The sequence below is a fragment of the Bombina bombina genome, chromosome 12, assembly GCF_027579735.1.
Source record: "Bombina bombina isolate aBomBom1 chromosome 12, aBomBom1.pri, whole genome shotgun sequence".
NCBI classification, from domain to species: Eukaryota; Metazoa; Chordata; class Amphibia; order Anura; family Bombinatoridae; genus Bombina; species Bombina bombina.
In genome coordinates this window covers 120,366,012-120,392,641 of record NC_069510.1, presented here as the reverse complement: position 1 = coordinate 120,392,641, position 26,630 = coordinate 120,366,012, and the positions used below count along the sequence as shown (strand labels likewise).

Sequence of the window (26,630 nt, the reverse complement as noted above, 5' to 3'; positions counted from 1 at the left end):
CATAAGTAAGGATGAAATCCGTGGACTCATCGTATCTTGAAAAAGAAAAGTAAATTTATTCTTACCTGATAAATTTGTTTATTTTTCGATACGATGAGTCCACGGCCCATCCTGTTTTTATAAGACAGGTTTTTATATTTTTTGTTAAACTTCAGGCACCTCTGCACCTTGGTTTTTCCTTTCTCTTCCTAACTTTGGTCGAATGACTGGGTTGGGAGGGAAGGGAGGAGCTATTTATACAGCTCTGCTGTGGTGCTCTTTGCCTCCTCCTGCTGACCAGGAGGCGTAATCCCACAAAAAAGGATGAAATCCGAGGACTCGTATCGAAAAAGAAACAAATTTATCAGGTAAGCATAAATGTCCTTTTTTTATAAAATGATGATGGTCTACAGTCCACCAAACAAATGGGATATATTTCCTTCCTTTAGGAGGAGGTCAAGAACCCATACAAGAGCTTTAAATCCCTCCCACCTCTCTCTGTTTTGTTCTTGGCCTCGTAGGAGTTGGGTGAAAATTGTGTTTGTTCTGGCTAATTGCTTATGGATTATAAATTTGGGAGCTCAGACCTATGTGAGTCCCAGAGTGCCTGGGGAGTATCCTTCACAAAGAAGACAGAAGAGAAGCTTCACAGCAGCTGAATGATACAAGGACATAGGAATACCCTATGTGCACAGCATTTCCCTATGAGACTTCAGCCATAACAACCCTCAGGCGTTGTGGGGAGACTCGTCCTTTGCCTCCCCCTGAGGGACACAGGTATTTCTCCTGTTAAGTGTAGTCAGTCCACGGGTCATCCATTACTTATGGGATTATATCTCCTCCCTAACAGGAAGTGCAAGAGGATCACCCAAGCAGAGCTGCTATATAGCTCCTCCACTCTACGTCATATCCAGTCATTCTCTTGCACCTAACTAATAGATAGGACGTGTGAGAGGACTGTGGTGTGTTAAACTTAGTTTTTATTTCTTCAATCAAAAGTTTGTTATTTTAAACGGCACCGGAGTGTGTTGTTTCTTCTCAGGCAGCATTAGAAGAAGAATCTACCTGAGTTTGTCTATGATCTTAGCGGTCGTAACTAAGATCCACTTGCTGTTCTCGGCCATTCTGAGGAGTGAGGTAACTTCAGAACAGGGGATAGCATGCAGGGCCCACCTGCAAGGAGGTATGTGCAGTAAATTATTTTCTAAGGAATGGAATTGACTGAGAAAATACTGCTAATACCGATGTAATGTAAGTGCAGCCTTAAATGCAGTAGTAGCGACTGGTATCAGGCTGATATGTATGTATGTATACTCTGAGGTATTTCTGGGGAATGGAATTTCACTAAGAAAATACTGTCTATATTAAAGTAATATTTGAGCCTGCACTGCAGTGAAAGCGACTAGCAGCAGGCTTATTAATAACACTTCATAATGTTCATTTTTAAAACGTTTACTGGCATGTTAATCGTTTTTTCTGAGGTACTTGGTGATAAAACTTTATGGGCATGATTTTTACCACATGGCTGTCGTTTGTTTCTGAATAAAAACAGTTTACTGAGCTTCCCCATTGTTGTAATATGAGTGGGAGGGGCCTATTTTAGCGCTTTATTGCGCAGTAAAAATTTAGTCACAGTCTTCCTATTTCTTCCTCCATGATCCAGGACGTCTCTACAGAGCCCAGGGGTCTCCAAAACTAGTTTTGAGGGAGGTAATCAGTCACAGCAGATCTGTGACAGTGTGTTTGACTGTGATAAAAAACGTTTATTATTTCAACTGTTATCCGTTTTGGGTATTAAGGGGTTATTCATCCTTTTGCTTGTGGGTGCAATTCTCTGCTAACTTTATACATTTTCTGTTAAAATTTGGTTGTTTTAACATATTTGGTTCATCGTTAATTCAACTGTGTCACATTTTTATGTTTCTTAAAGGCGCAGTAGCGTTTTTTATATAGCTTGTAAATTTATTTAAAGGTTTTTTTCCAAGCTTGCTAGTGTTATTGCTAGTCTGTTTAAACATGTCTGACACAGATGAAGCTGTTTGTTCACTATGTTTAAAGGCCAATGTGGAGCCCAATAGAAATTTGTGCACTCAATGTATAGATGTTACTTTGAATAAAAGTCAAACTTTATATGTGAAAAATATATCACCAGACAACGAGGGGGAAGTTATGCCGACTAACTCTCCTCACGTGTCAGTACCTTCGCCTCCCGCTCAGGAGGTGCGTGATATTGTGGCGCCAAGTACATCAGGGCGGCCCATACAAATCACTTTGCAAGACATGGCTAATGTTATGACTGAAGTACTATCTAAATTGCCAGAATTTAGAGGTAAACGCGATCACTCTGGAATAAGAACAGAGTGCGCTGATAATAATAGAGCCATGTCTGATACTGCGTCACAATTTGCAGAACATGAGGACGGAGAGCTTCATTCTGTGGGTGACGGATCTGATCCAAGTAAACTGGATTCAGACATTTCAAATTTTAAATTTAAGCTTGAGAACCTCCGTGTATTACTAGGGGAGGTTTTAGCGGCTCTGAATGATTGTAACACGGTTGCAATTCCAGAGAAAGTATGTAGGCTGGATAAATATTTTGCGGTACCGGCGTGTACTGACGTTTTTCCTATACCTAAAAGGCTTACAGAAATTGTTAACAAGGAGTGGGATAGACCCGGTGTGCCTTTTTCACCCCCTCCTATATTTAGAAAAATGTTTCCAATAGACGCCACCACACGGGACCTATGTCAGACGGTCCCTAAGGTGGAGGGAGCAGTTTCTACTCTGGCTAAGCGCACCACTATCCCGGTGGAGGATAGCTGTGCTTTTTCAGATCCAATGGATAAAAAGTTAGAGGGTTACCTTAAGAAAATGTTTGTTCAGCAAGGCTTTATATTACAACCCCTTGCATGCATTGCGCCTGTCACTGCTGCGGCGGCATTCTGGTTTGAGTCTCTGGAAGAGACCCTTAGCACAGCTCCATTGGATGAGATTATGAACAAGCTTAAAGCCCTTAAGCTAGCTAATTCATTTATTTCTGATGCCTTAGTACACTTAACCAAACTTACGGCTAAGAACTCCGGATTCGCCATTCAAGCGCGTAGAGCGCTGTGGCTTAAATCCTGGTCAGCTGATGTGACTTCTAAATCTAAATTGCTTAATATTCCTTTCAAAGGGCAGACATTATTCGGGCCCGGTTTGAAAGAAATTATCGCTGACATTACTGGAGGTAAGGGCCATGCCCTGCCTCAAGACAGGGCCAAACCAAGGGCTAAACAGTCTAATTTTCGTGCCTTTCGTAACTTCAAGGCAGGAGCAGCATCAACTTCCTCCGCTCCAAGACAGGAAGGAACTGTTGCTCGCTACAGACAGGGCTGGAAACCTAACCAGTCCTGGAACAAGGGCAAGCAGGCCAGAAAACCTGCTGCTGCCCCTAAGACAGCATGAAGTGGGGGGCAGACTTTCTCTCTTCGCCCAGGCTTGGGCAAGAGATGTCCAGGATCCCTGGGCGTTGGAGATCATATCTCAGGGATATCTTCTGGACTTCAAAGCTTCTCCTCCACAAGGGAGATTTCATCTTTCAAGGTTATCAGCAAACCAGATAAAGAAAGAGGCGTTTCTACGCTGTGTACAAGACCTCTTACTAATGGGAGTGATCCACCCAGTTCCGCGGTCGGAACACGGACAAGGATTCTATTCAAATCTGTTTGTGGTTCCCAAAAAAGAGGGAACCTTCAGACCAATCTTGGACTTAAAGATCCTAAACAAATTCCTAAGAGTTCCATCGTTCAAAATGGAAACTATTCGAACCATCTTACCCATGATCCAAGAGGGTCAGTACATGACCACAGTGGATTTAAAGGATGCCTACCTTCACATACCGATTCACAAGGATCATTACCGGTATCTAAGATTTGCCTTCCTAAACAGGCATTACCAGTTTGTAGCTCTTCCCTTCGGGTTAGCTACGGCTCCAAGAATCTTTACAAAGGTTCTGGGCTCTCTTCTGGCGGTACTAAGACCGCGAGGCATAGCGGTAGCTCCGTACCTAGACGACATTCTGATACAAGCGTCAAGTTTCCAAACTGCCAAGTCTCATACAGAGTTAGTTCTGGCATTTCTAAGGTCGCATGGGTGGAAGGTGAACGTAGAAAAGAGTTCTCTATTGCCACTCACAAGAGTTCCCTTCTTAGGGACTCTTATAGATTCTGTAGAAATGAAAATTTACCTGACGGAGGACAGGTTATCAAAACTTCGAAATGCTTGCCGTGTCCTTCATTCCATTCAACACCCGTCAGTGGCTCAGTGCATGGAGGTAATCGGCTTAATGGTAGCGGCAATGGACATAGTACCTTTTGCGCGCCTGCATCTCAGACCGCTGCAATTGTGCATGCTAAGTCAGTGGAATGGGGATTACTCAGATTTGTCCCCTCTGCTAAATCTGGATCAAGAGACCAGAGATTCTCTTCTATGGTGGCTTTCTCGGCCACATCTGTCCAAGGGGATGCCCTTCCGCAGGCCAGATTGGACGATTGTAACAACAGACGCCAGCCTTCTAGGTTGGGGCGCAGTCTGGAATTCCCTGAAGGCTCAGGGATCATGAACTCAGGAGGAGAGACTCCTTCCAATAAACATTTTGGAATTAAGAGCAATTTTCAATGCTCTTCTGGCTTGGCCTCAGTTAGCAACTCTGAGGTTCATCAGGTTTCAGTCGGACAACATCACGACTGTGGCTTACATCAACCATCAAGGAGGAACAAGGAGTTCCCTAGCGATGATGGAAGTCTCAAAGATAATTCGCTGGGCAGAGTCTCACTCTTGCCACCTGTCAGCGATCCACATCCCAGGCGTGGAGAACTGGGAGGCGGATTTTCTAAGTCGCCAGACATTTCATCCGGGGGAGTGGGAACTTCATCCGGAGGTGTTTGCCCAACTGCTTCATCATTGGGGCAAACCAGATCTGGATCTCATGGCGTCTCGCCAGAACGCCAAGCTTCCTTGTTACGGATCCAGGTCCAGGGACCCGGGAGCGGTACTGATAGATGCTCTGACAGCCCCTTGGGTCTTCAACATGGCTTATGTGTTTCCACCCTTCCCGATGCTTCCTCGATTGATTGCCAGGATCAAACAGGAGAGAGCATCAATGATTCTAATAGCGCCTGCGTGGCCACGCAGGACCTGGTATGCAGATCTAGTGGACATGTCGTCCTGTCCACCATGGTCTCTGCCTCTGAGACAGGACCTTCTGATTCAGGGTCCTTTCAAACATCCAAATCTAATTTCTCTGAGGCTGACTGCATGGAGATTGAACGCTTGATTCTATCAAAGTGGGGATTCTCGGAGTCGGTGATTGATACCTTAATACAGGCTAGGAAACCTGTTACCAGGAAAATTTACCGTAAAATATGGCGTAAATACTTATATTGGTGCGAATCCAAGAGTTACTCATGGAGTAAGGTTAGGATTCCTAGGATATTGTCTTTTCTACAAGAAGGTTTAGAAAAGGGTTTATCTGCTAGTTCGTTAAAGGGACAGATTTCAGCTCTGTCTATCCTTTTACACAAACGTCTGGCAGAAGTTCCAGACGTTCAGGCTTTTTGTCAGGCTTTGGCTAGGATTAAGCCTGTGTTTAAGACTGTTGCTCCGCCGTGGAGCTTAAACTTAGTTCTTAACGTTCTGCAAGGTGTTCCGTTTGAACCCCTTCATTCCATTGATATCAAGCTGTTATCTTGGAAAGTTCTGTTTTTAATGGCTATTTCCTCGGCTCGAAGAGTCTCTGAGTTATCGGCCTTACATTGTGATTCTCCTTATCTGATTTTTCATTCAGACAAGGTAGTTCTGCGTACTAAACCTGGGTTCTTACCTAAGGTAGTCACTAACAAGAATATCAATCAAGAGATTGTTGTTCCATCATTGTGCCCTAACCCTTCTTCAAAGATGGAACGACTTTAGCACAAACTGGACATCGTCCGTGCCCTGAAATTTTATTTGCAGGCAACTAAAGATTTTCGTCAAACTTCTTCCCTGTTTGTCGTTTATTCTGGACAGAGGAGAGGTCAAAAAGCTTCGGCTACCTCTCTCTCTTTTTGGCTTCGTAGCATAATACGTTTAGCCTATGAGACTGCTGGACAGCAGCCTCCTGAAAGGATTACGGCTCATTCTACTAGAGCTGTGGCTTCCACTTGGGCCTTTAAGAATGAGGCCTCTGTTGAACAGATTTGCAAGGCTGCAACTTGGTCTTCACTTCACATTTTTTGCTTCTTCGGAGGCTGTTTTTGGGAGAAAGGTTCTACAGGCAGTGGTTCCTTCCGTGTAAAGATCCTGCCTGTCCCTCCCGTCATCCGTGTACTTTTAGCTTTGGTATTGGTATCCCATAAGTAATGGATGACCCGTGGACTGACTACACTTAACAGGAGAAAATATAATTTATGCTTACCTGATAAATTCATTTCTCCTGTAGTGTAGTCAGTCCACGGCCCGCCCTTTTTTTTACGGCAGGTCTAAATTTTAAATTAAACTCCAGTCACCACTGCACCCTATAGTTTTCTCCTTTCTCGTTTGGTTTCGGTCGAATGACTGGATATGACGTAGAGGGGAGGAGCTATATAGCAGCTCTGCTTGGGTGATCCTCTTGCACTTCCTGTTAGGGAGGAGATATAATCCCATAAGTAATGGATGACCCGTGGACTGACTACACTACAGGAGAAATGAATTTATCAGGTAAGCATAAATTATATTTTTCCTACTGCAATCCCCTGCGGTACTTGATACCTGCACTAGATACTGCTGCAGCTGTATTGACATAGCTGAGATGCTTGGTAAGCCAGTGGAGGGGTGCTGTGTAAGGTAAGTGGGATAAATCCCAGAGGCTACTCTGACACAGGTACAGCAAAGCCAGGGGACTTAAACTGCTCTACTCTTGAAATACTTATTTTCTTTTTTATGATCCCTACCTATCCTATTCTTATCAGGGACATAGCCAAGTAACACTGTTGCCCTTCACAGCCCTCTGGCAGCTCTGGGGAAATATTTATGGCACTTTTTAGAAAATAGATGCCTGGCCCTTTAAGAAAACCCCTAGCTGCTCAGTTCAGTAGAGGACACTCCGGTTAGGCAGGGAACATGTTGTTATGAGGAAAAAGTATTTATTATGCATGGTGCACATTGTATAACTTTATTTCACTCCAAAATGGCTTTGAAGCATTCTCTGAGGCACTGGATTCACAAGGCTTACTTGGTGACGGTAAAGTCGCCTCCTAAGTGTCTCACAGCTCTTCTACAAGGGCAGTTGCAACTTCCTGGGATTTTAAAAATGATGTATCTTTGGAGCAGATTTACAAAGCTGCAGTATTGTTTTTTCTGCTTACGTTTTCCAAATGTTATCACTTTGATGTTTTTGCTTCTTCACAAGCAGCAGTTGGCAAAGTCCTTTAGGCCGCAGTGTCGGCTAAATAAGAACTGCCAGTAAAATTGTCCCACCCTTTCCGCAACATGGACCATTGGCTTGGGTATTAATCCCATATGTTATGGAGGAATGTGGACCATCAGCATTTTACGAAAGAAAACATTTATGCTTACCTGATAAATTATTTTCTTTCGGAATGATAATGGTACACAGGCCACGCCCACTTCAATGTTTGGGTGACAGTTCTAACGACGTCTCTACAGACCCTGCTTTGTCTTTCCTACCTATATATTTCCTATTCTCTACTCGGCTATACGTTAAACTAAGAGAGAAGGGCAGTGGGAGGGATTTAAAGCTCTTATATGGGTTCTTGACCTCCTCCTAGTGGCTGGGAAATATATCCCATATTTTTTGGAGGACTGTGGACCATCATTCCGACAGAATTTTTTTTATCATGTAAGCATATGTTTAGTTTTTTTAATGTACTTGATATTTAGTGATTCTGTAACAATCACAGGCATAGTTTGTGTTGCAGTATTTAGGGATCTTTACAAAAGGGCTTATTGTTTACACCACAATAATATGTTACTTTGTGTTGTTTTAGCAACTCTCAGACTGCTGCAGCCGAGGATGACACCCCAGTAGGCGGTAAGTTAAGAGTTACTGTTGAGCTCTTTTCCCTTGAGAAGCATTAGTGGTGTGACTACGTGGTTTACCAACCCTGCACCAGTCACTTGTTTGGCACAGAAAGGGTTAACAGACCATTTCCACCTTAAAGGGATACTAACCCCTCATTTTTTCTTTCATGATTCAGATAGAGCACGCAATTTTAAGCAACTTTCTAATTTACTCCTATTATCAATTTTTCTTTGTTCTCATGTTATCTTGATTTGAAAAAGCAGTAATAAAAGGTTAGGAGTCGGCCCATTTTTTAGTTCAGCACCTTGGTAGAGCTTGCTGATTGGTTTGCTACATTTAGCCACAAATCAGCAAGTGCTACCCATGTGCTGAACAAAAAATGGTCTGGCTCTAAAGCTTACAATACTGCTTTTTCAAATCAAGATAGCATGAGAACAAATAAAAATTGATAATAGGAGTAAATTAGAAAGGTGCTTAAAATCTCATGCTCTATCTGACTCATGAAATAAAAAAATTGGGTTTAGTATCCCTTTAACCAATTTCTCACTGTCTAACCACTCCAGGCAAGCCTGTGACTTAGTTCAGTGGGTGCAAGGGTTAACAAACACTAACTTGTCTGTTTTAGACTTAGAAAAAAATACCCCAACCTTCCCTTTAATGCTATCCACACTAAACTATTTCTCAGCTGCCACCCCCTGGGAAATCTTAAGGAAAACCGCAGACTTTCAGATTAAACTTTAATTAAAGTGCATTTATATAAGAAAAATATGTTAACAAATAAAATTACACACAGCAAAAGGAGAAAATATTACAGAACCTACAACTTTACCCCGAAGAAATATAAACCCTATAAACACAGGGAATCCCCTTGTGACATCATGAGGGTTAGTTTGATACCAAATATGACACGGTTGTCCTATTTCTATCATCCAGTGTCATATATGTGATAAAACATGTTCCAGGATATACTAGTATCACCTCTGACTTAAACCTGTGTCTTGCTGGAGACACTTTTCTGTCTCTGTCTTTGGGGCATAAAAATCACTGTAGTGCAAAGGCTTTAATTACCCCCTGTATCCTGTTGAATTGGGTCAGATAAAAAGTCAGTGGTTCTTTGACATTTCTGATGCAGGGTTGTAAATAGCTTAGAAGAAGAAGCAAAGAAAATTAACCCCTTACACCCTAAAATCACAAGTCCTTCATGACAAGTGGTATGAGTTATGTTCTGCTACTGAGTAAGCTTCTGATCAGAAGAAACTGGCTTTTATGACTCATTCTATTCACAGCTAAAATAGGCCATACTATGTCCAACAGTTAAATATGATTTTTCTTCTAGGTTTTAGAACTAATCTAAGTGAAGTATATACAGATGAATCCTTTAATGTGTAGATTAAAAAAAAGAGGCGTACTCGCAATAAAAGCCCTCAAAATGTATGGTCTTATAAGTGTATATGAAAATCTGTCAGCCCGCGGTTTCACATACAGCCACCCTCTGTCCTGTACACAGAATCTGGTTCCAAATGTCACTCAATCCTCCGATGAAATGATGTCAGAAGTCAACGTTTTCTGTGCAATCTGGCTGTGCAGACAACTTTAACAGAAAAAACCTTTCTAAAATAAAACAGCGTTTCCGGGTGCCTGAAAGAATGCATAGTAGTGTCACTATGTGGTCATCCCTGAGCCATTTCATAGGGCTCCTCCCTACTTCTTTACAGGCATACCCACTCTTCTTTGTCAGTATTTAAACATCGCAATCATTTAACTCCTTCATTTCTGATAAACCCTAATAAAGGAAAAAATGATCCACATTCTTAAAAAACACTAAAAACGCTAATCACTCATGTACATTGCTAATAATAAGCTGTTAAAATATTCCACCATTTCTTAGTATGTAGTTTGCATAGAGCAACATACAGATATAAATACACAGTACAAAATACATGCGGGTACAAATAAACATATCTATTTATTACATTCTTAATAAATATTTCAACCCATGCTTAATATACATAAAAACATACTCCTTTTATAATATATATATATATATATATATATATATATATATATATATATATATATATATATATATATATATATATACACAGGTATATATAAAACCTTTTTTGTCTATACCCTACAGGGGCATTTAACTTAATTGTTATACCCTAAACATCTTAAAACACAAATAAATCATAAAAAAAGACCTTTAAGGCCACATACATAGTATTTCTCCAACATTGGTGTGTCTGGTCCACGGCGTCATCCTTACTTGTGGGATATCTCTTCCCCAACAGGAAATGGCAAAGAGTCCCAGCAAAGCTGGCCATATAGTCCCTCCTAGGCTCCGCCCACCCCAGTCATTCTCTTTGCCGTTGCACAGGCAACATCTCCACAGAGATGGTTGAGTTTTTTGGTGTTTAAATGTAGTTTTTATTCTTCTATCAAGTGTTTGTTATTTTAAAATAGTGCTGGTATGTACTATTTACTCTGAAACAGAAAAGGATGAAGATTTCTGTTTGTGAGAGGAAGATGATTTTAGCAGACAGTAACTAAAATAGATTGCTGTTTCCACATAGGACTATTGAGATGAAGTAACTTCAGTTGGGGGAAACAGTTAGCAGACTTTTCTGCTTAAGGTATGACTAGCCATATTTCTAACAAGACCATGTAATGCTGGAAGGCTGTCATTTCCCCTTATGGGGACCGGTAAGCCATTTTCTTAGTCAAACAAAAAGAATAAAGGGCTTAATATGGGCTATAAAACTGGTAGACATTTTTATGGGCTAAATCGATTGCTTTATTTGGGCATTTTATTCATATTTATGCTGAAAATTCACATTTATAAACTTGGGGAACGTTTATTAAACGGCAGGTACTATGTTAGACACCTTTTCCAGTCAGGGGGCCTTCCTAGTTGTAGGCTGAGCCTCATTTTCGCGCCATTACTGCACAGTTGTTTTTTTGAGAGCAGGGCATGCAGATGCATGTGTGAGGATCTGAAAGTTGCTGGAAAAGTTTCTAGAAGGCGTCAATTGGTATCGTATTCCCCTCTGGGCTTGGTTAGGTCTCAGCAAAGGCTATAGCTGGGACTGTATAGGGGTTAACGGCTCCGGTTCCGTTATTTTAAGGGTTAAAGCTCTGAAATTTGGTGTGCTCTTAATGCTTTAAGACACTGTGGTGAAATTTTGGTAATTTTTGAACAATTCCTTCATACTTTTTCACATATTCAGTAATAAAGTGTTTTCTGTTTAAAATTTAAAGAGACAGTAACGGTTTTGTTTTAAAACGTTTTTTGTGCTTTATTGACAAGTTTAAGCCTGTTTAACATGTCTGTGCCTTCGGATAAGCTATGTTCTATATGTATGAAAGCCAATGTGTCTCCCCATTTAAATTTGTGTGATAATTGTGCCATAGCGTCCAAACAAAGTAAGGACAGTACTGCCACAGATAATGAAATTGCCCAAGATGATTCCTCAGATGAGGGGAGTAAACATGATACTACATCATCTCCTACTGTGTCTACACCAGTTTTGCCCACACAGGAGGCCCCTAGTACATCTAGCGCGCCAATGCTTATTACCATGCAACAATTAACGGCTGTAATGGATAACTCCATAGCAAATATTTCTTCTGTTATGTGTGATCAGTCCACGGGTCATCATTACTTCTGGGATATTATCTGCTCCCCTACAGGAAGTGCAAGAGGATTCACCCAGCAGAGTTGCTATATAGCTCCTCCCCTCTACGTCACCTCCAGTCATTCTCTTGCACCCAAAGACTAGATAGGAGGTGTGAGAGGACTATGGTGATTATACTTAGTTTTTAGAACTTCAATCAAAAGTTTGTTATTTTACAATAGCACCGGAGCGTGTTATTACCTCTCTGGCAGAGTTTGAAGAAGAATCTACCAGAGTTTTTCTTATGATTTTAACCGGAGTAGTTAAGATCATATTGCTGTTTCTCGGCCATCTGAGGGAGGTAAAAACTTCAGATCAGGGGACAGCGGGCAGTTGAATCTGCATTGAGGTATGTAGCAGTTTTTATTTTCTGAATGGAATTGATGAGAAAATCCTGCCATACCGTTATAATGAACATGTATGTATACTCTACACTTTAGTATTCTGGGGATGGTATTTCACCGGAATTACTCTGTAAAAGTACATTAAACCTTTTAATAGGTATTTTTCATGTTAAACGTTTTTGCTGGAATGTAGAATCGTTTGCATTAATGAGGTACTGAGTGAATAAATATTTGGGCATTATTTTTCCACTTGGCAGTTTGCTTGTTTTAATTATGACAGTTTCGTTTCTCTCTCACTGCTGTGTGTGAGAGGGAGGGGCCGTTTTTGGCGCTCTTTGCTACGCATCAAAAATTTCCAGTCAGTTACTGTTGTATTTTCTGCATGATCCGGTTCATCTCTAACAGAACTCAGGGGTCTTCAAACTTCTTTGAAGGGAGGTAGATTCTCTCAGCAGAGCTGTGAGACTTATATAGTGACTGTGATTTAAAACGTTGCTCTGTAATTTTTATGTTTAAAATTTAATTAGTGTTACTTTACTAATGGGAACAAACCTTTGCTAAAAAGTTGTGTTGTTTTTAAAGAGTGATGCTATAACTGTTTTTCAGTTCATTATTTCAACTGTCATTTAATCGTTTAGTGCTTCTTGAGGCACAGTACGTTTTTGTTAAATAAGATTGTAACCGAGTTGCATGTTTATTGCTAGTGTGTTAAACATGTCTGATTCAGAGGAAGATACCTGTGTCATTTGTTCCAATGCCAAGGTGGAGCCCAATAGAAATTTATGTACTAACTGTATTGATGCTACTTTAAATAAAAGCCAATCTGTATAAATTGAACAAATTTCACCAAACAGCGAGGGGAGAGTTATGCCGACTAACTCGCCTCACGTGTCAGTACCTGCATCTCCCGCCCGGGAGGTGCGTGATATTATGGCGCCTAGTACATCTGGGCAGCCATTACAGATAACATTACAAGATATGGCTACTGTTATGACTGAAGTTTTGGCTAAATTACCAGAACTAAGAGGCAAGCGTGATCACTCTGGGGTGAGAACAGAGTGCGCTGATAATTCTAGGGCCATGTCTGATACTGCGTCACAGCTTGCAGAGCATGAGGACGGAGAGCTTCATTCTGTAGGTGACGGTTCTGATCCAAGCAGATTGGATTCAGATATTTCAAATTTTAAATTTAAATTGGAAAACCTCCGTGTATTACTAGGGGAGGTCTTAGCGGCTCTTAACGATTGTAACACTGTTGCAATACCAGAGAAAATGTGTAGGTTGGATAAATACTTTGCGGTACCGGCGAGTACTGACGTTTTTCCTATACCTAAGAGATTAACTGAAATTGTTACTAAGGAGTGGGATAGACCCGGTGTGCCGTTCTCACCCCCTCCAATATTTAGAAAGATGTTTCCAATAGACGCCACCACACGGGACTTATGGCAAACGGTCCCTAAGGTGGAGGGAGCAGTTTCTACTTTAGCTAAGCGCACCACTATCCCGGTGGAGGATAGCTGTGCTTTTTCAGATCCTATGGATAAAAAATTAGAGGGTTACCTTAAGAAAATGTTTGTTCAACAAGGTTTTATATTACAACCCCTTGCATGCATCGCGCCGATTACGGCTGCGGCAGCATTTTGGATTGAGTCTCTGGAAGAGAACCTTAGTTCAGCTACGCTGGACGACATTACGGACAGGCTTAGAGTCCTTAAACTAGCTAATTCATTCATTTCGGAGGCCGTAGTACATTTAACCAAACTTACGGCTAAGAATTCAGGATTCGCCATTCAGGCACGTAGGGCGCTGTGGCTAAAATCCTGGTCGGCTGATGTAACTTCTAAGTCCAAATTACTTAATATACCTTTCAAGGGGCAAACTTTATTTGGGCCCGGTTTGAAAGAAATTATTGCTGACATTACAGGAGGTAAGGGCCACGCTCTACCTCAAGACAAAGCCAAAGCTAAGGCTAGACAGTCTAATTTTCGTCCCTTTCGGAATTTCAAATCAGGAACAGCATCAACTTCCACTGCACCAAAACAGGAAGGAGCTGTTGCTCGTTACAGACAAGGCTGGAAACCTAACCAGTCCTGGAATAAGGGCAAGCAGGCCAGGAAACCTGCTGCTGCCCCTAAGACAGCATGAACCGAGGGCCCCCGATCCGGGACCGGATCTAGTGGGGGGCAGACTCTCTCTCTTCGCCCAGGCTTGGGCAAGAGATGTCCAGGATCCCTGGGCGCTAGAGATCATATCTCAGGGATACCTTCTAGACTTCAAATTCTCTCCCCCAAGAGGGAGATTTCATCTGTCAAGGTTGTCAACAAACCAAATAAAGAAAGACGCGTTTCTACGCTGTGTACAAGATCTATTATTAATGGGAGTGATCCATCCGGTTCCGCGGTCGGAACAAGGACAAGGGTTTTACTCAAACCTGTTTGTGGTTCCCAAAAAAGAGGGAACTTTCAGGCCAATCTTGGATTTAAAGATCCTAAACAAATTCCTAAGAGTTCCATCGTTCAAAATGGAAACTATTCGGACAATCTTACCCATGATCCAAAAGGGTCAGTACATGACCACAGTGGATTTAAAGGATGCTTACCTTCACATACCGATTCACAAAGATCATTACCGGTATCTAAGGTTTGCCTTCTTAAACAGGCATTACCAGTTTGTAGCCCTTCCATTCGGATTGGCTACGGCTCCAAGAATCTTCACAAAGGTTCTGGGTGCCCTTCTGGCGGTACTAAGACCGCGAGGAATTTCGGTAGCTCCGTACCTAGACGACATTCTGATACAAGCTTCAAGCTTTCAAACTGCCAAGTCTCATACAGAGTTAGTTCTGGCATTTCTAAGGTCGCATGGATGGAAAGTGAACGAAAAGAAGAGTTCTCTCTTTCCTCTCACAAGAGTTCCATTCCTGGGGACTCTTATAGATTCTGTAGAAATGAAGATTTATCTGACAGAAGACAGATTAACAAAGCTTCTAAATGCATGCCGTGTCCTTCATTCCATTCAACTCCCGTCAGTAGCTCAATGCATGGAGGTGATCGGCTTAATGGTAGCAGCAATGGACATAGTACCCTTTGCACGCCTACATCTCAGACCGCTGCAATTGTGCATGCTGAGTCAGTGGAATGGGGATTACTCAGATTTGTCCCCCACTCTGAATCTGGATCAAGAGACCAGAAACTCTCTTCTATGGTGGCTTTCTCGGCCACATCTGTCCAGGGGGATGCCATTCAGCAGGCCGGACTGGACAATTGTAACAACAGACGCCAGCCTACTAGGTTGGGGCGCTGTCTGGAATTCTCTGAAGGCTCAGGGACAATGGAGTCAGGAGGAAAGTCTCCTGCCAATAAACATTCTGGAATTGAGAGCAGTTCTCAATGCCCTTCTAGCTTGGCCCCAGTTAAAAACTCGGGGGTTCATCAGGTTTCAGTCGGACAACATCACGACTGTAGCTTACATCAACCATCAGGGAGGGACAAGAAGCTCCCTAGCAATGATGGAAGTATCAAAGATAATTTGCTGGGCAGAGTCTCACTCTTGCCACCTGTCAGCAATCCACATCCCGGGAGTGGAGAACTGGGAGGCAGATTTCTTGAGTCGCCAGACTTTTCATCCGGGGGAGTGGGAACTTCATCCGGAGGTCTTTGCCCAAATACTTCGACGTTGGGGCAAACCAGAGATAGATCTCATGGCGTCTCGCCAGAACGCCAAACTTCCTCGCTACGGATCCAGATCCAGGGATCCGGGAGCGGTTCTGATAGATGCTTTGACAGCACCTTGGAACTTCAGGATGGCTTATGTGTTTCCACCCTTCCCGCTGCTTCCTCGATTGATTGCCAAAATCAAACAGGAGAGAGCATCAGTGATTCTAATAGCGCCTGCATGGCCACGCAGGACTTGGTATGCAGATCTAGTGGACATGTCATCCTGTCCGCCTTGGTCTCTACCTCTAAGACAGGACCTTCTGATTCAGGGTCCATTCAAACATCAAAATCTAACTTCTCTGAAGCTGACTGCTTGGAAATTGAACGCTTGATTTTATCAAAACGTGGTTTTTCTGAGTCGGTTATTGATACCCTGATACAGGCTAGGAAGCCTGTTACCAGAAGGATTTACCATAAGATATGGCGTAAATACCTATACTGGTGTGAATCCAAAGATTACTCCTGGAGTAAGGTTAGGATTCCTAGGATATTGTCTTTTCTACAAGAAGGTTTAGAAAAGGGTTTATCGGCTAGCTCATTAAAGGGACAGATCTCAGCTCTGTCCATCTTGTTTCACAGGCGTCTGTCAGAAAATCCAGACGTCCAGGCCTTTTGTCAGGCTTTAGCTAGGATCAAGCCTGTGTTTAAAACTGTTGCTCCGCCATGGAGTTTAAACTTAGTTCTTACCGTTTTACAGGGTGTTCCGTTTGAACCCCTTCATTCCATTGATATAAAATTGTTATCTTGGAAAGTTCTATTTTTAATGGCTATTTCCTCGGCTCGAAGAGTCTCTGAGTTATCAGCCTTACATTGTGATTCTCCTTATCTGATCTTTCACTCAGACAAGGTAGTTCTGCGTACTAAACCTGGGTTCTTACCTAAGGTAGTCACTAACAGGAATATCAATCAAGAGATTGTTGTTCCATCCTTGTGTCCAAATCCTTCTTCAAAGAAGGAACGTCTTCTACACAATCTGGATGTAGTTCGTGCCCTCAAGTTCTACTTGCAGGCAACTAAGGATTTTCGACAAACGTCTTCCCTGTTTGTCGTGTACTCTGGTCAGAGGAGAGGTCATAAGGCTTCGGCTACCTCTCTCTCCTTCTGGCTTCGTAGCATAATTCGTTTAGCCTATGAGACTGCTGGACAGCAGCCTCCTGAAAGAATTACAGCTCATTCTACTAGAGCTGTGGCTTCCACTTGGGCCTTTAAGAATGAGGCCTCTGTTGAACAGATTTGCAAGGCTGCAACTTGGTCTTCGCTTCATACTTTTTCCAAATTTTACAAATTTGACACTTTTGCTTCTTCGGAGGCTATTTTTGGGAGAAAGGTTCTTCAGGCAGTGGTTCCTTCTGTATAATGAGCCTGCCTATCCCTCCCGTCATCCGTGTACTTTTGCTTTGGTATTGGTATCCCAGAAGTAATGATGACCCGTGGACTGATCACACATAACAGAAGAAAACATAATTTATGCTTACCTGATAAATTCCTTTCTTCTGTTGTGTGATCAGTCCACGGCCCGCCCTGTTTTTTTAAGGCAGGTAAATATTTTTTAAATTATAATCCAGTCACCACTACACCCTTGGCTTCTCCTTTCTCGTTGGTCTTTGGTCGAATGACTGGAGGTGACGTAGAGGGGAGGAGCTATATAGCAACTCTGCTGGGTGAATCCTCTTGCACTTCCTGTAGGGGAGCAGATAATATCCCAGAAGTAATGATGACCCGTGGACTGATCACACAACAGAAGAAAGGAATTTATCAGGTAAGCATAAATTATGTTTTTATCCAAAATGCCTACTTATCAGAGAAAGCGCGATTGCTCTGTTTTAAACACTGAAGAGCAGGAGGGCGCTGATGATAATTGTTCTGTCATACCCTCACACCAATCTGAAGGGGCCATGAGGGAGGTTTTGTCAGATGGGGAAATTTCAGATTCAGGAAAAATTTCTCAACAAGCTGAACCTGATGTTGTGACATTTAAATTTAAATTAGAACATCTCCGCGCACTGCTTAAGGAGGTGTTATCTACTCTGGATGATTGTGACAATTTGGTCATTCCAGAGAAATTATGCAAGATGGACAAGTTCCTAGAGGTTCCGGTGCACCCCAACGCTTTTCCTATACCCAAGCGGGTGGCGGACATAGTGAATAAGGAGTGGGAAAAGCCCGGCATACCTTTTGTTCCCCCCCCCCCCCCTATATTTAAGAAATTATTTCCTATGGTCGACCCCAGAAAGGACTTATGGCAGACAGTCCCTAAGGTCGAGGGGGCAGTTTCTACTCTAAACAAACGCACTACTATTCCTATCGAGGATAGTTGTGCTTTCAAAGATCCTATGGATAAAAAATTGGAGGGTTTGCTTAAAAAGATTTTTGTACAGCAAGGTTACCTTCTACAACCCATTTCGTGCATTGTTCCTGTCACTACAGCAGCGTGGTTCTGGTTCGAGGAACTAGAAAACTCGCTTAGTAGAGAGACTCCATATGAGGAGGTTATGGACAGAGTTCACGCACTTAAGTTGGCTAACTCTTTTATTTTAGATGCCGCTTTGCAATTAGCTAGATTAGCGGCGAAAAATTCAGGGTTTGCTATCGTGGCGCGCAGAGCGCTTTGGCTAAAGTTTTGGTCAGCGGATGTGTCATCCAAGACAAAATTGCTTAACATCCCTTTCAAAGGTAAAACTCTATTTGGACCAGAATTGAAATAGATTATTTCAGACATCACTGGGGGAAAGGGCCACGCCCTTCCACAAGATAGGTCTTTCAAGGCCAAGAATAAGTCTAATTTTCGTTCCTTTCGCAATTTCAGGAACGGACCGGCTTCTAATTCTGCATCCTCTAAGCAAGAGGGTAATGCCTCACAACTCAAACCAGCCTGGAAACCGATGCAAGGCTGGAACAAGGGTAAGCAGGCCAAGAAGCCTGCCGCTGCTAACAAAACAGCATGAAGGAGTAGCCCCCCATCCGGGACCGGATCTAGTGGGGGGCAGACTCTCTCTCTTTGCTCAGGCTTGGGCAAGAGATGTTCAGGATCCCTGGGCGCTAGAAATAGTTTCTCAGGGTTATCTCCTGGAATTCAGGGAACTACCCCCAAGGGGAAGGTTCCACATGTCTCACTTATCCTCAAACCAAATAAAGAGACAGGCGTTCTTACATTGTGTAGAAGACCTGTTAAAGATGGGAGTGATACACCCAGTTCCAATAAAGGAACAAGGAATGGGATTTTATTCCAATCTGTTCGTAGTTCCCAAAAAAGAGGGAACTTTCAGACCAATTTTGGATTTGAAGATCCTAAACAAATTTCTCAGGGTACCATCGTTCAAGATGGAAACCATTCGAACGATTCTACCCACTATCCAGGAAAGTCAATTTATGACTACCGTGGATCTAAAGGATGCGTACCTACATATTCCTATCCACAAAGAACATCATCAGTTCCTAAGGTTCGCCTTTCTGGACAAGCATTACCAGTTTGTGGCCCTCCCATTCGGGTTAGCCACTGCTCCAAGGATTTTCACAAAGGTACTAGGGTCCCTTCTAGCGGTTCTAAGACCGAGGGGCATTGCAGTAGTACCTTACTTGGACGACATTCTAATACAAGCGTCGTCCCTGTCAAAAGCAAAGGCTCATACAGACATCGTTCTGGCCTTTCTCAGATCACACGGATGGAAGGTGAACATAGAAAAAAGTTCTCTGTCTCCGTCGACAAGAGTTCCCTTCTTGGGAACAATAATAGATTCCTTAGAAATGAGGATTTTTCTGACAGAGGTCAGAAAGTTAAAACTTCTAAGCACTTGTCAAGTTCTTCATTCTGTTCCTCGTCCTTCCATAGCGCAGTGCATGGAAGTAGTAGGGTTGATGGTTGCAGCAATGGACATAGTTCCTTTTGCACGAATTCATCTAAGACCATTACAACTGTGCATGCTCAAACAGTGGAATGGGGACTATACAGACTTGTCTCCAATGATTCAAGTAGATCAGAAGACCAGAGATTCACTCCGTTGGTGGCTGACCCTGGACAATCTATCCCAGGGAATGAGCTTCCGCAGACCAGAGTGGGTCATTGTCACGACCGACGCCAGTCTAGTGGGCTGGGGCGCGGTCTGGGAATCCCTGAAAGCTCAGGGTCTATGGTCTCGGGAAGAGTCTCTTCTCCCGATAAACATTCTGGAACTGAGAGCGATATTCAATGCTCTCAGGACTTGGCCTCAACTAGCAAAGGCCAGATTCATAAGATTCCAATCAGACAACATGACGACCGTTGCGTATATCAATCATCAGGGGGGAACAAGGAGTTCCCTGGCAATGAAAGAAGTGACCAAAATAATTCAATGGGCAGAGGATCACTCCTGCCACCTGTCTGCGATCCACATCCCAGGTGTGGAAAACTGGGAGGCGGATTATCTGAGTCGTCAGACATTCCATCCGGGGGAGTGGGAACTCCACCCGGAGATTTTTGCCCAAATAACTCAATTATGGGGCATTCCAGACATGGATCTGATGGGGTCTCGTCAGAACTTCAAGGTTCCTTGCTACGGGTCCAGATCCAGGGATCCCAAGGCGACTCTAGTAGATGCACTAGTAGCCCCTTGGACCTTCAACCTAGCTTATGTATTTCCACCGTTTCCTCTCATTCCCAGGCTGGTAGCCAGGATCAATCAGGAGAGGGCCTCGGTGATCTTGATAGCTCCTGAGTGGCCACGCAGGACTTGGTATGCAGACCTGGTGAATATGTCATCGGTTCCACCATGGAAGCTACCTTTGAGACAGGACCTTCTTGTTCAGGGTCCATTCGAACATCCAAATCTGGTTTCCCTCCAGCTGACGGCTTGGAGATTGAACGCTTGATTCTATCGAAGCGTGGGTTTTCAGATTCCGTGATAGATACTCTGGTTCAGGCCAGAAAACCGGTAACTAGAAAGATTTACCATAAGATATGGAAAAGATATATCTGTTGGTGTGAATCCAAAGGATTCCCATGGAATAAGATAAAAATTCCTAGGATTCTCTCCTTTCTACAAGAAGGTTTGGAGAAAGGATTATCTGCAAGTTCTCTAAAGGGACAGATCTCTGCTTTATCTGTCTTACTACACAAAAGACTGGCAGCTGTGCCAGATGTTCAAGCATTTGTTCAGGCTCTGGTTAGGATCAAGCCTGTTTACAGACCTTTGACTCCTCCCTGGAGTCTAAATCTAGTTCTTTCAGTTCTTCAAGGGGTTCCGTTTGAACCTTTACATTCCATAGATATTAAGTTACTATCTTGGAAAGTTTTGTTTTTGGTTGCTATTTCTTCCGCTAGAAGAGTTTCTGAGTTATCTGCTCTGCAGTGTTCTCCGACCTATCTGGTGTTCCATGCAGATAAGGTGGTTTTGCGTACTAAGCCTGGTTTTCTTCCAAAGGTTGTTACTAACAAAAATATTAACCAGGAGATAGTTGTACCTTCTTTGTGTCCGAATCCAGTTTCAAAGAAGGAACGTTTGTTACACAATTTGGACGTAGTCCGTGCTCTAAAATTCTATTTAGAGGCTTCAAAAGATTTCAGACAAACATCTTCTTTGTTTGTTGTTTATTCTGGTAAATGGAGAGGTCAAAAAGCGACTTCTACCTCTTTCCTTTTGGCTTAAAAGCATCATCCGATTGGCTTATGAGACTGCTGGACGGCAGCCTCCTGAAAGAATTACAGCTCACTCCACTAGGGCTGTGGCTTCCACATGGGCCTTCAAGAACGAGGCTTCTGTTGACCAGATATGTAAGGCAGCGACTTGGTCTTCACTGCACACTTTTGCCAAATTTTACAAATTTGATACTTTTGCTTCTTCGGAGGCTATTTTTGGGAGAAAGGTTTTGCAAGCCGTGGTGCCTTCCGTTTAGGTAACCTGATTTGCTCCCTCCCTTCATCCGTGTCCTAAAGCTTTGGTATTGGTTCCCACAAGTAAGGATGACGCCGTGGACCGGACACACCAATGTTGGAGAAAACAGAATTTATGCTTACCTGATAAATTACTTTCTCCAACGGTGTGTCCGGTCCACGGCCCGCCCTGTTTTTTTAATCAGGTCTGATGAATTATTTTCTCTAACTACAGTCACCACGGTACCATATGGTTTCTCCTATATTTTTCCTCCTGTCCGTCGGTCGAATGACTGGGGTGGGCGGAGCCTAGGAGGGACTATATGGCCAGCTTTGCTGGGACTCTTTGCCATTTCCTGTTGGGGAAGAGATATCCCACAAGTAAGGATGACGCCGTGGACCGGACACACCGTTGGAGAAAGTAATTTATCAGGTAAGCATAAATTCTGTTTTTGCTAGTCATTATCTTCATTCTTGTATAGAGGCAGCTATATCGACCTGTCTATTCAAACCTACAGGTTTCATAGTGCCCAGTACAAAAAAAAACATATCTCCCCCCGCCTCAGCATAAGCAAACAATCCCCGCCTCTCTCATCTTATATACCCAACAGTCTTGATTCTAAGAGTGCTGCCATCTTTCCCGTGCACCATTATAAAATGAGCTTAGACCCCATGCAACATATATATTTTTTCTATATTTCTTAAATGTTCCCATAATCTAGTTTTTTAATCTTCTTTTTGTTCTTCCTATATACATCTTCCCACATGAACAATCAAGTAAATACGCAACATATTTAGACTAGAAATTCATCAAACTCTGTATTGTTAACGCCTTTCCAGTTTTATTAGATCTAAAAGTATTATATTCCTGATCTATATGTGTAGAACACATTTTTGTCTCCCACGCATTTTTGTCTGGTAAGCAAGTTCTTTTTCTCTTTCCTCAGTTTGCTATGAGCAATAATATTCGTTCTAAACTAATTTTTCATAACAATAACCCTCTCAGGGATTTTCCTTTCTAAAACTGGGTCCCATAAGAGAACAGGCCAATATTTCTTAGCTTTCTGTATTTATACCTGGTGATGAACGGAACCTCAGTGCAATTTCGTCTGACTGTAGAATTGTCCAGAGGGGATATTTTGGATCCCTTTTTCATGGTGGCCACTACTGGCATATAGGTAGCCATTTGTATCTATCTTTCCTATACAGTTTTGTAATGACCTGATCACCCCTAATTCCAGAAAGGTGACTTTTTCTTTCCTATATCGTGCAGCAAACTAAAGATTCAGTGTACTAGAATTAAAGGGACAGGAAACCCCAACATTTTCTTTCATGATTCGGATAGAACATACAATTTTTAACAACTTTCTAATTTACTTCTATTATCAGATTTGCTTCATTCTCTTGTTATCCTTTGCTGAAGGAACAGCATTGCACTACTGGTAGCTAGCTGAACACATCTATTTAGCCAATCACAAGAGACAAATGTGTGCAGGCACCAATCAGCAGCTTGCTGAACACATGTAGTAAGCCAATCACAAGAGACAAATGTGTACAGGCACCAATCAGCGGCAGCTCCCACTAGTGTAGGATATGTGCATATTCTTTTTCAAGAAGGGATATCAAGAGAACGAAGCACATTTAAAAATAGAAGTCAATGTATAAGTATCTTAAAATGTCATACTCTATCTGATTCATGCAAATTTAATTTGGACTTTTCTATACCTTTCAAACAACTTTCCAGTTTACGTCTGTTATAAATGTTGTTTAGCTCTGGTATCCATTGTTAAAGGGTAATCCTAGGTGTGCTTGGGAGTTTCCTTTTTTTTTTTTTTTTTTTAGCCATGTGTTTGTAACGTTGTTTATAGCAATATTATACATAGTTACAAACACTGCTAAAGACACGTGCACGCTCCTGTCCTTTTGACTTTACTGTCCCTTTAACATATTGGACTAGATTACATATTTCAGTTCCTTGACATATGATACAAAATCTAATGTATGTACCTAATCCATTTCACTATCTAGGAAAGTGTTATTCACACATAAACAAATAGATCTTCCCACCAGCTCATATATCAATTTGTTCCCATTGCTGTGTCTGTGGTCTGTAAGATTTATTCTCAAAAAGGAAACAATAATTTTTTAATATAAAATCTATTGCTCGTTTAACAAACTCTTGTCGCACTATATTGATATAGTTTGCTTTTTATAATAAATACTCAATTGCTACTTAAGTCATGGGGTATTGAATTATATAATAAACTCAAATCTGTTGTAATCTCAATAAATGTAGCTTCCCATTGGACATGCCCTAAGAGATCCAAGATATGGGGGTATTTCTGACCTAAAAACGCAGGCACAGCACCATATGTTTTATTATTATTGTTGTTGTTATACTTTATAAAGCGCCAACATATTCTGCAGCGCTGTCAATGGGTACAATTGATATAAGCAAAACAATGATACAATACTTGTAAGAGACCAGGCAAAATTTGACAGACAAATACAGGAGGAATTTAGGGATACTTACAATTTAGGTTTATGAATACGATCACCATATTCAGATCATTTCGATGTAAGGCCATTGACGGCTGAAGAACTATATGTGCCAGTGGGATCTACTAGTCCCTTATGAATTTTCAGTAGATGATAAAAAAAATAGGTAGTTTTGGGCTACAAACTTGTAAATTATGAAACTACATCTGATTCAAGATCACATCTAGCTTAGCCTCCTGTATCAGCGCATCGGTGTAAACCACAGTGGGAATCGGCCTTAAAATCTTACCGATATTGTAATCTGAGCGCATCCTGATAATCCCCCGCCATTGTCTGCACTGCATATCACATTCTGCTATTCCGTTATGTTTATACACATCTCCCACTTCCTTTAATTCTGCAAATACGAGGATGAAATTCCCTTGTGAATTAACCCCGGATATTACGCAGAATTCTTCTTTATTTTGGTGTGGTACACTGGGATAACATTTGCCGACTTTGTTGCATCAAATGATCTGAATCTGATTATGTTTTTGTCAGTAGCACTGTGTTAATCTCTACAAAACGTTGGCTACACATATGGGCACGCAAATCTTTATGTGGTTAGACTATATAAATATGTCTATGGGTGGGTGGCATCGGTTAAAGGTGATTTTAGACTGGCTCGGCAGGAGAAGACAAAATGCAAAAAGTTCTGAGGTTCCCTGAGAGTAGAAGCGTCTTAACTGTATGGGGCATCATTGGTGAAATATATATTTGTTCCTTGTTACAGAGAATACAGAGGAAGAAGAGGGAGCTGGTGAGCGCAGTGTGAAGTCAGAGCACCCAGAGGTGGGTTGTAAAATGAACTGTAGCTACCAGGTGCTTTGCGCTTACCTTTCTTGCCAAGCTTGATGGGTACTCGCTATTAGCTTGCTTACTAATGTTCCTTGATTCTCTCGGCCTGATCAGTGCTTTGTATCTGTGCTTTGGCAGGGGGTCAGCGCAGGTCGTGCACTGAAAGTGACCATACAGCAGAGGAGCAACAGTCGGACAATCAGCACCGCAGCTCTGAATCCAGCACAGACTGGGCCAAGGTTCTTCTGTTACATATGTAAAACCAACTGCAACAGTTTGCAGGTAAATAATAAAAATAAATCATATTTAACACGTGTGATAGAATGTAGATCTGATGATACATATATCTAACAGTTCACAGGTCTGATAACACACACACACACACACACATATATATATATATATATATATATATATATAGTACGCAGGTCTGATGACACACATATATCTGCTGTAAAGCATAGCATTCCCAGGGCAGTACAATATCAGTGTAAGATCATTATTCCTGTAACTCACTTATTCTGAGCCACTCACTGTATTCCACAGCTCATTTTAGCATTTCCTTAAACTGACGTTTCTAGTGTTTGTCAGTGCACATCAATAGGGATTAGATAACTCAGACAGCTCTATTAGTTTCAGTTTATATTAAAGTGGCTTTACATCATTTTTTTAAATCCAAACATAACAGGAGGATGCAAAGACACCCCAGTCAAAGGCTTAAATACCTCCCCCACTTCCTCATAAACCCAGTCATTCTTTGCCTTTCGTCAAAGGAGGTTGACAGAGAAGTGTTAGAAGATTTCGTAATAGTCTCTTATGGAGGGTAGTACTCTTCGGCATGGGACTGGAGTTTTAAGTAGTCCTGTCAGCCTCTCAGTGAGAGCATGGATGAAAGTTAGAGTCTGGAGATGCAGGGAGACTCTTTCTGCGAAACAATCCCGACTCATATTAACAGCTCCATAAGCAATCAGTGTTGACGAGTTTCGCTGCCTGCTTACTTCACTCAAGTCCATGTCAGAAGCGATGCTACTATCTGTCAGATTAGAAGGGCCTTGTTCCTGTTCCACGGTGTAGATTCTGGTAAGATCGCTTCATATTTTAAAAATGTATGATAACGCAAGAAGACAGGGTCACAGTGTGACTCCTTTTATCTGTATAGAATCAAGAGTTAATTTCTCCTTAGGGGGATTATTGAACAGGGGGGAATAATCTTATATGTTTGTTTGATTTTATGCTGCTTTTATGTGTGAGATGTTATGGGCTCATAGGCTGTTATTGAATATACAGGTTTCACTTTCACTTTGAGAGCCCTGCAGCTTACAAGCTTGGCGCGCTCTCTCTTAGCAGAGACAGTCCTGCATTGTGCACCATGTGATTCTTTCCTTTTTTTCCTGACCGGGTGTCTATCAGAGAGGAGTCATAAATCTCTGTACTGTCTGGGTCATAGATGGTGGTGAGTGCCCCAGCCATTGGGGTATAAGGGTGCCGTTTGTTTTTTTTTAAAATAAGTTAAGATGTTTTTATTTCTCTAGTTCTCCGGTTATTGCACTAACGATGGAGAATTCTGTTACTTTAGAGGGCACTCCCTCTATTCCTAATGAGTAATTCCTGTTTATATGGTGAGGAGGCCTTAGTTCCGCCCTCTCAATTATGTTCCATATGCCTTGATAATGTGATAATATCGAACATGTT

The 26,630-nt window shown here is 42.1% G+C and overlaps 1 protein-coding gene across 1 annotated transcript in view; it reads left to right on the top strand.

Annotated features, from left to right (window-relative positions):
- The window catches only part of CIZ1 (CDKN1A interacting zinc finger protein 1), a 177,227-nt gene that overhangs the window by 87,406 nt on the left and 63,191 nt on the right, over window positions 1–26,630 (top strand). Inside the window, exons 7-9 of the mRNA XM_053695793.1 lie at window positions 7,989–8,032; window positions 24,874–24,932; window positions 25,077–25,220. Of these exons, the coding sequence (XP_053551768.1) occupies window positions 7,989–8,032; window positions 24,874–24,932; window positions 25,077–25,220 (247 nt within the window). The remainder of the gene's footprint in view (window positions 1–7,988; window positions 8,033–24,873; window positions 24,933–25,076; window positions 25,221–26,630) is intronic.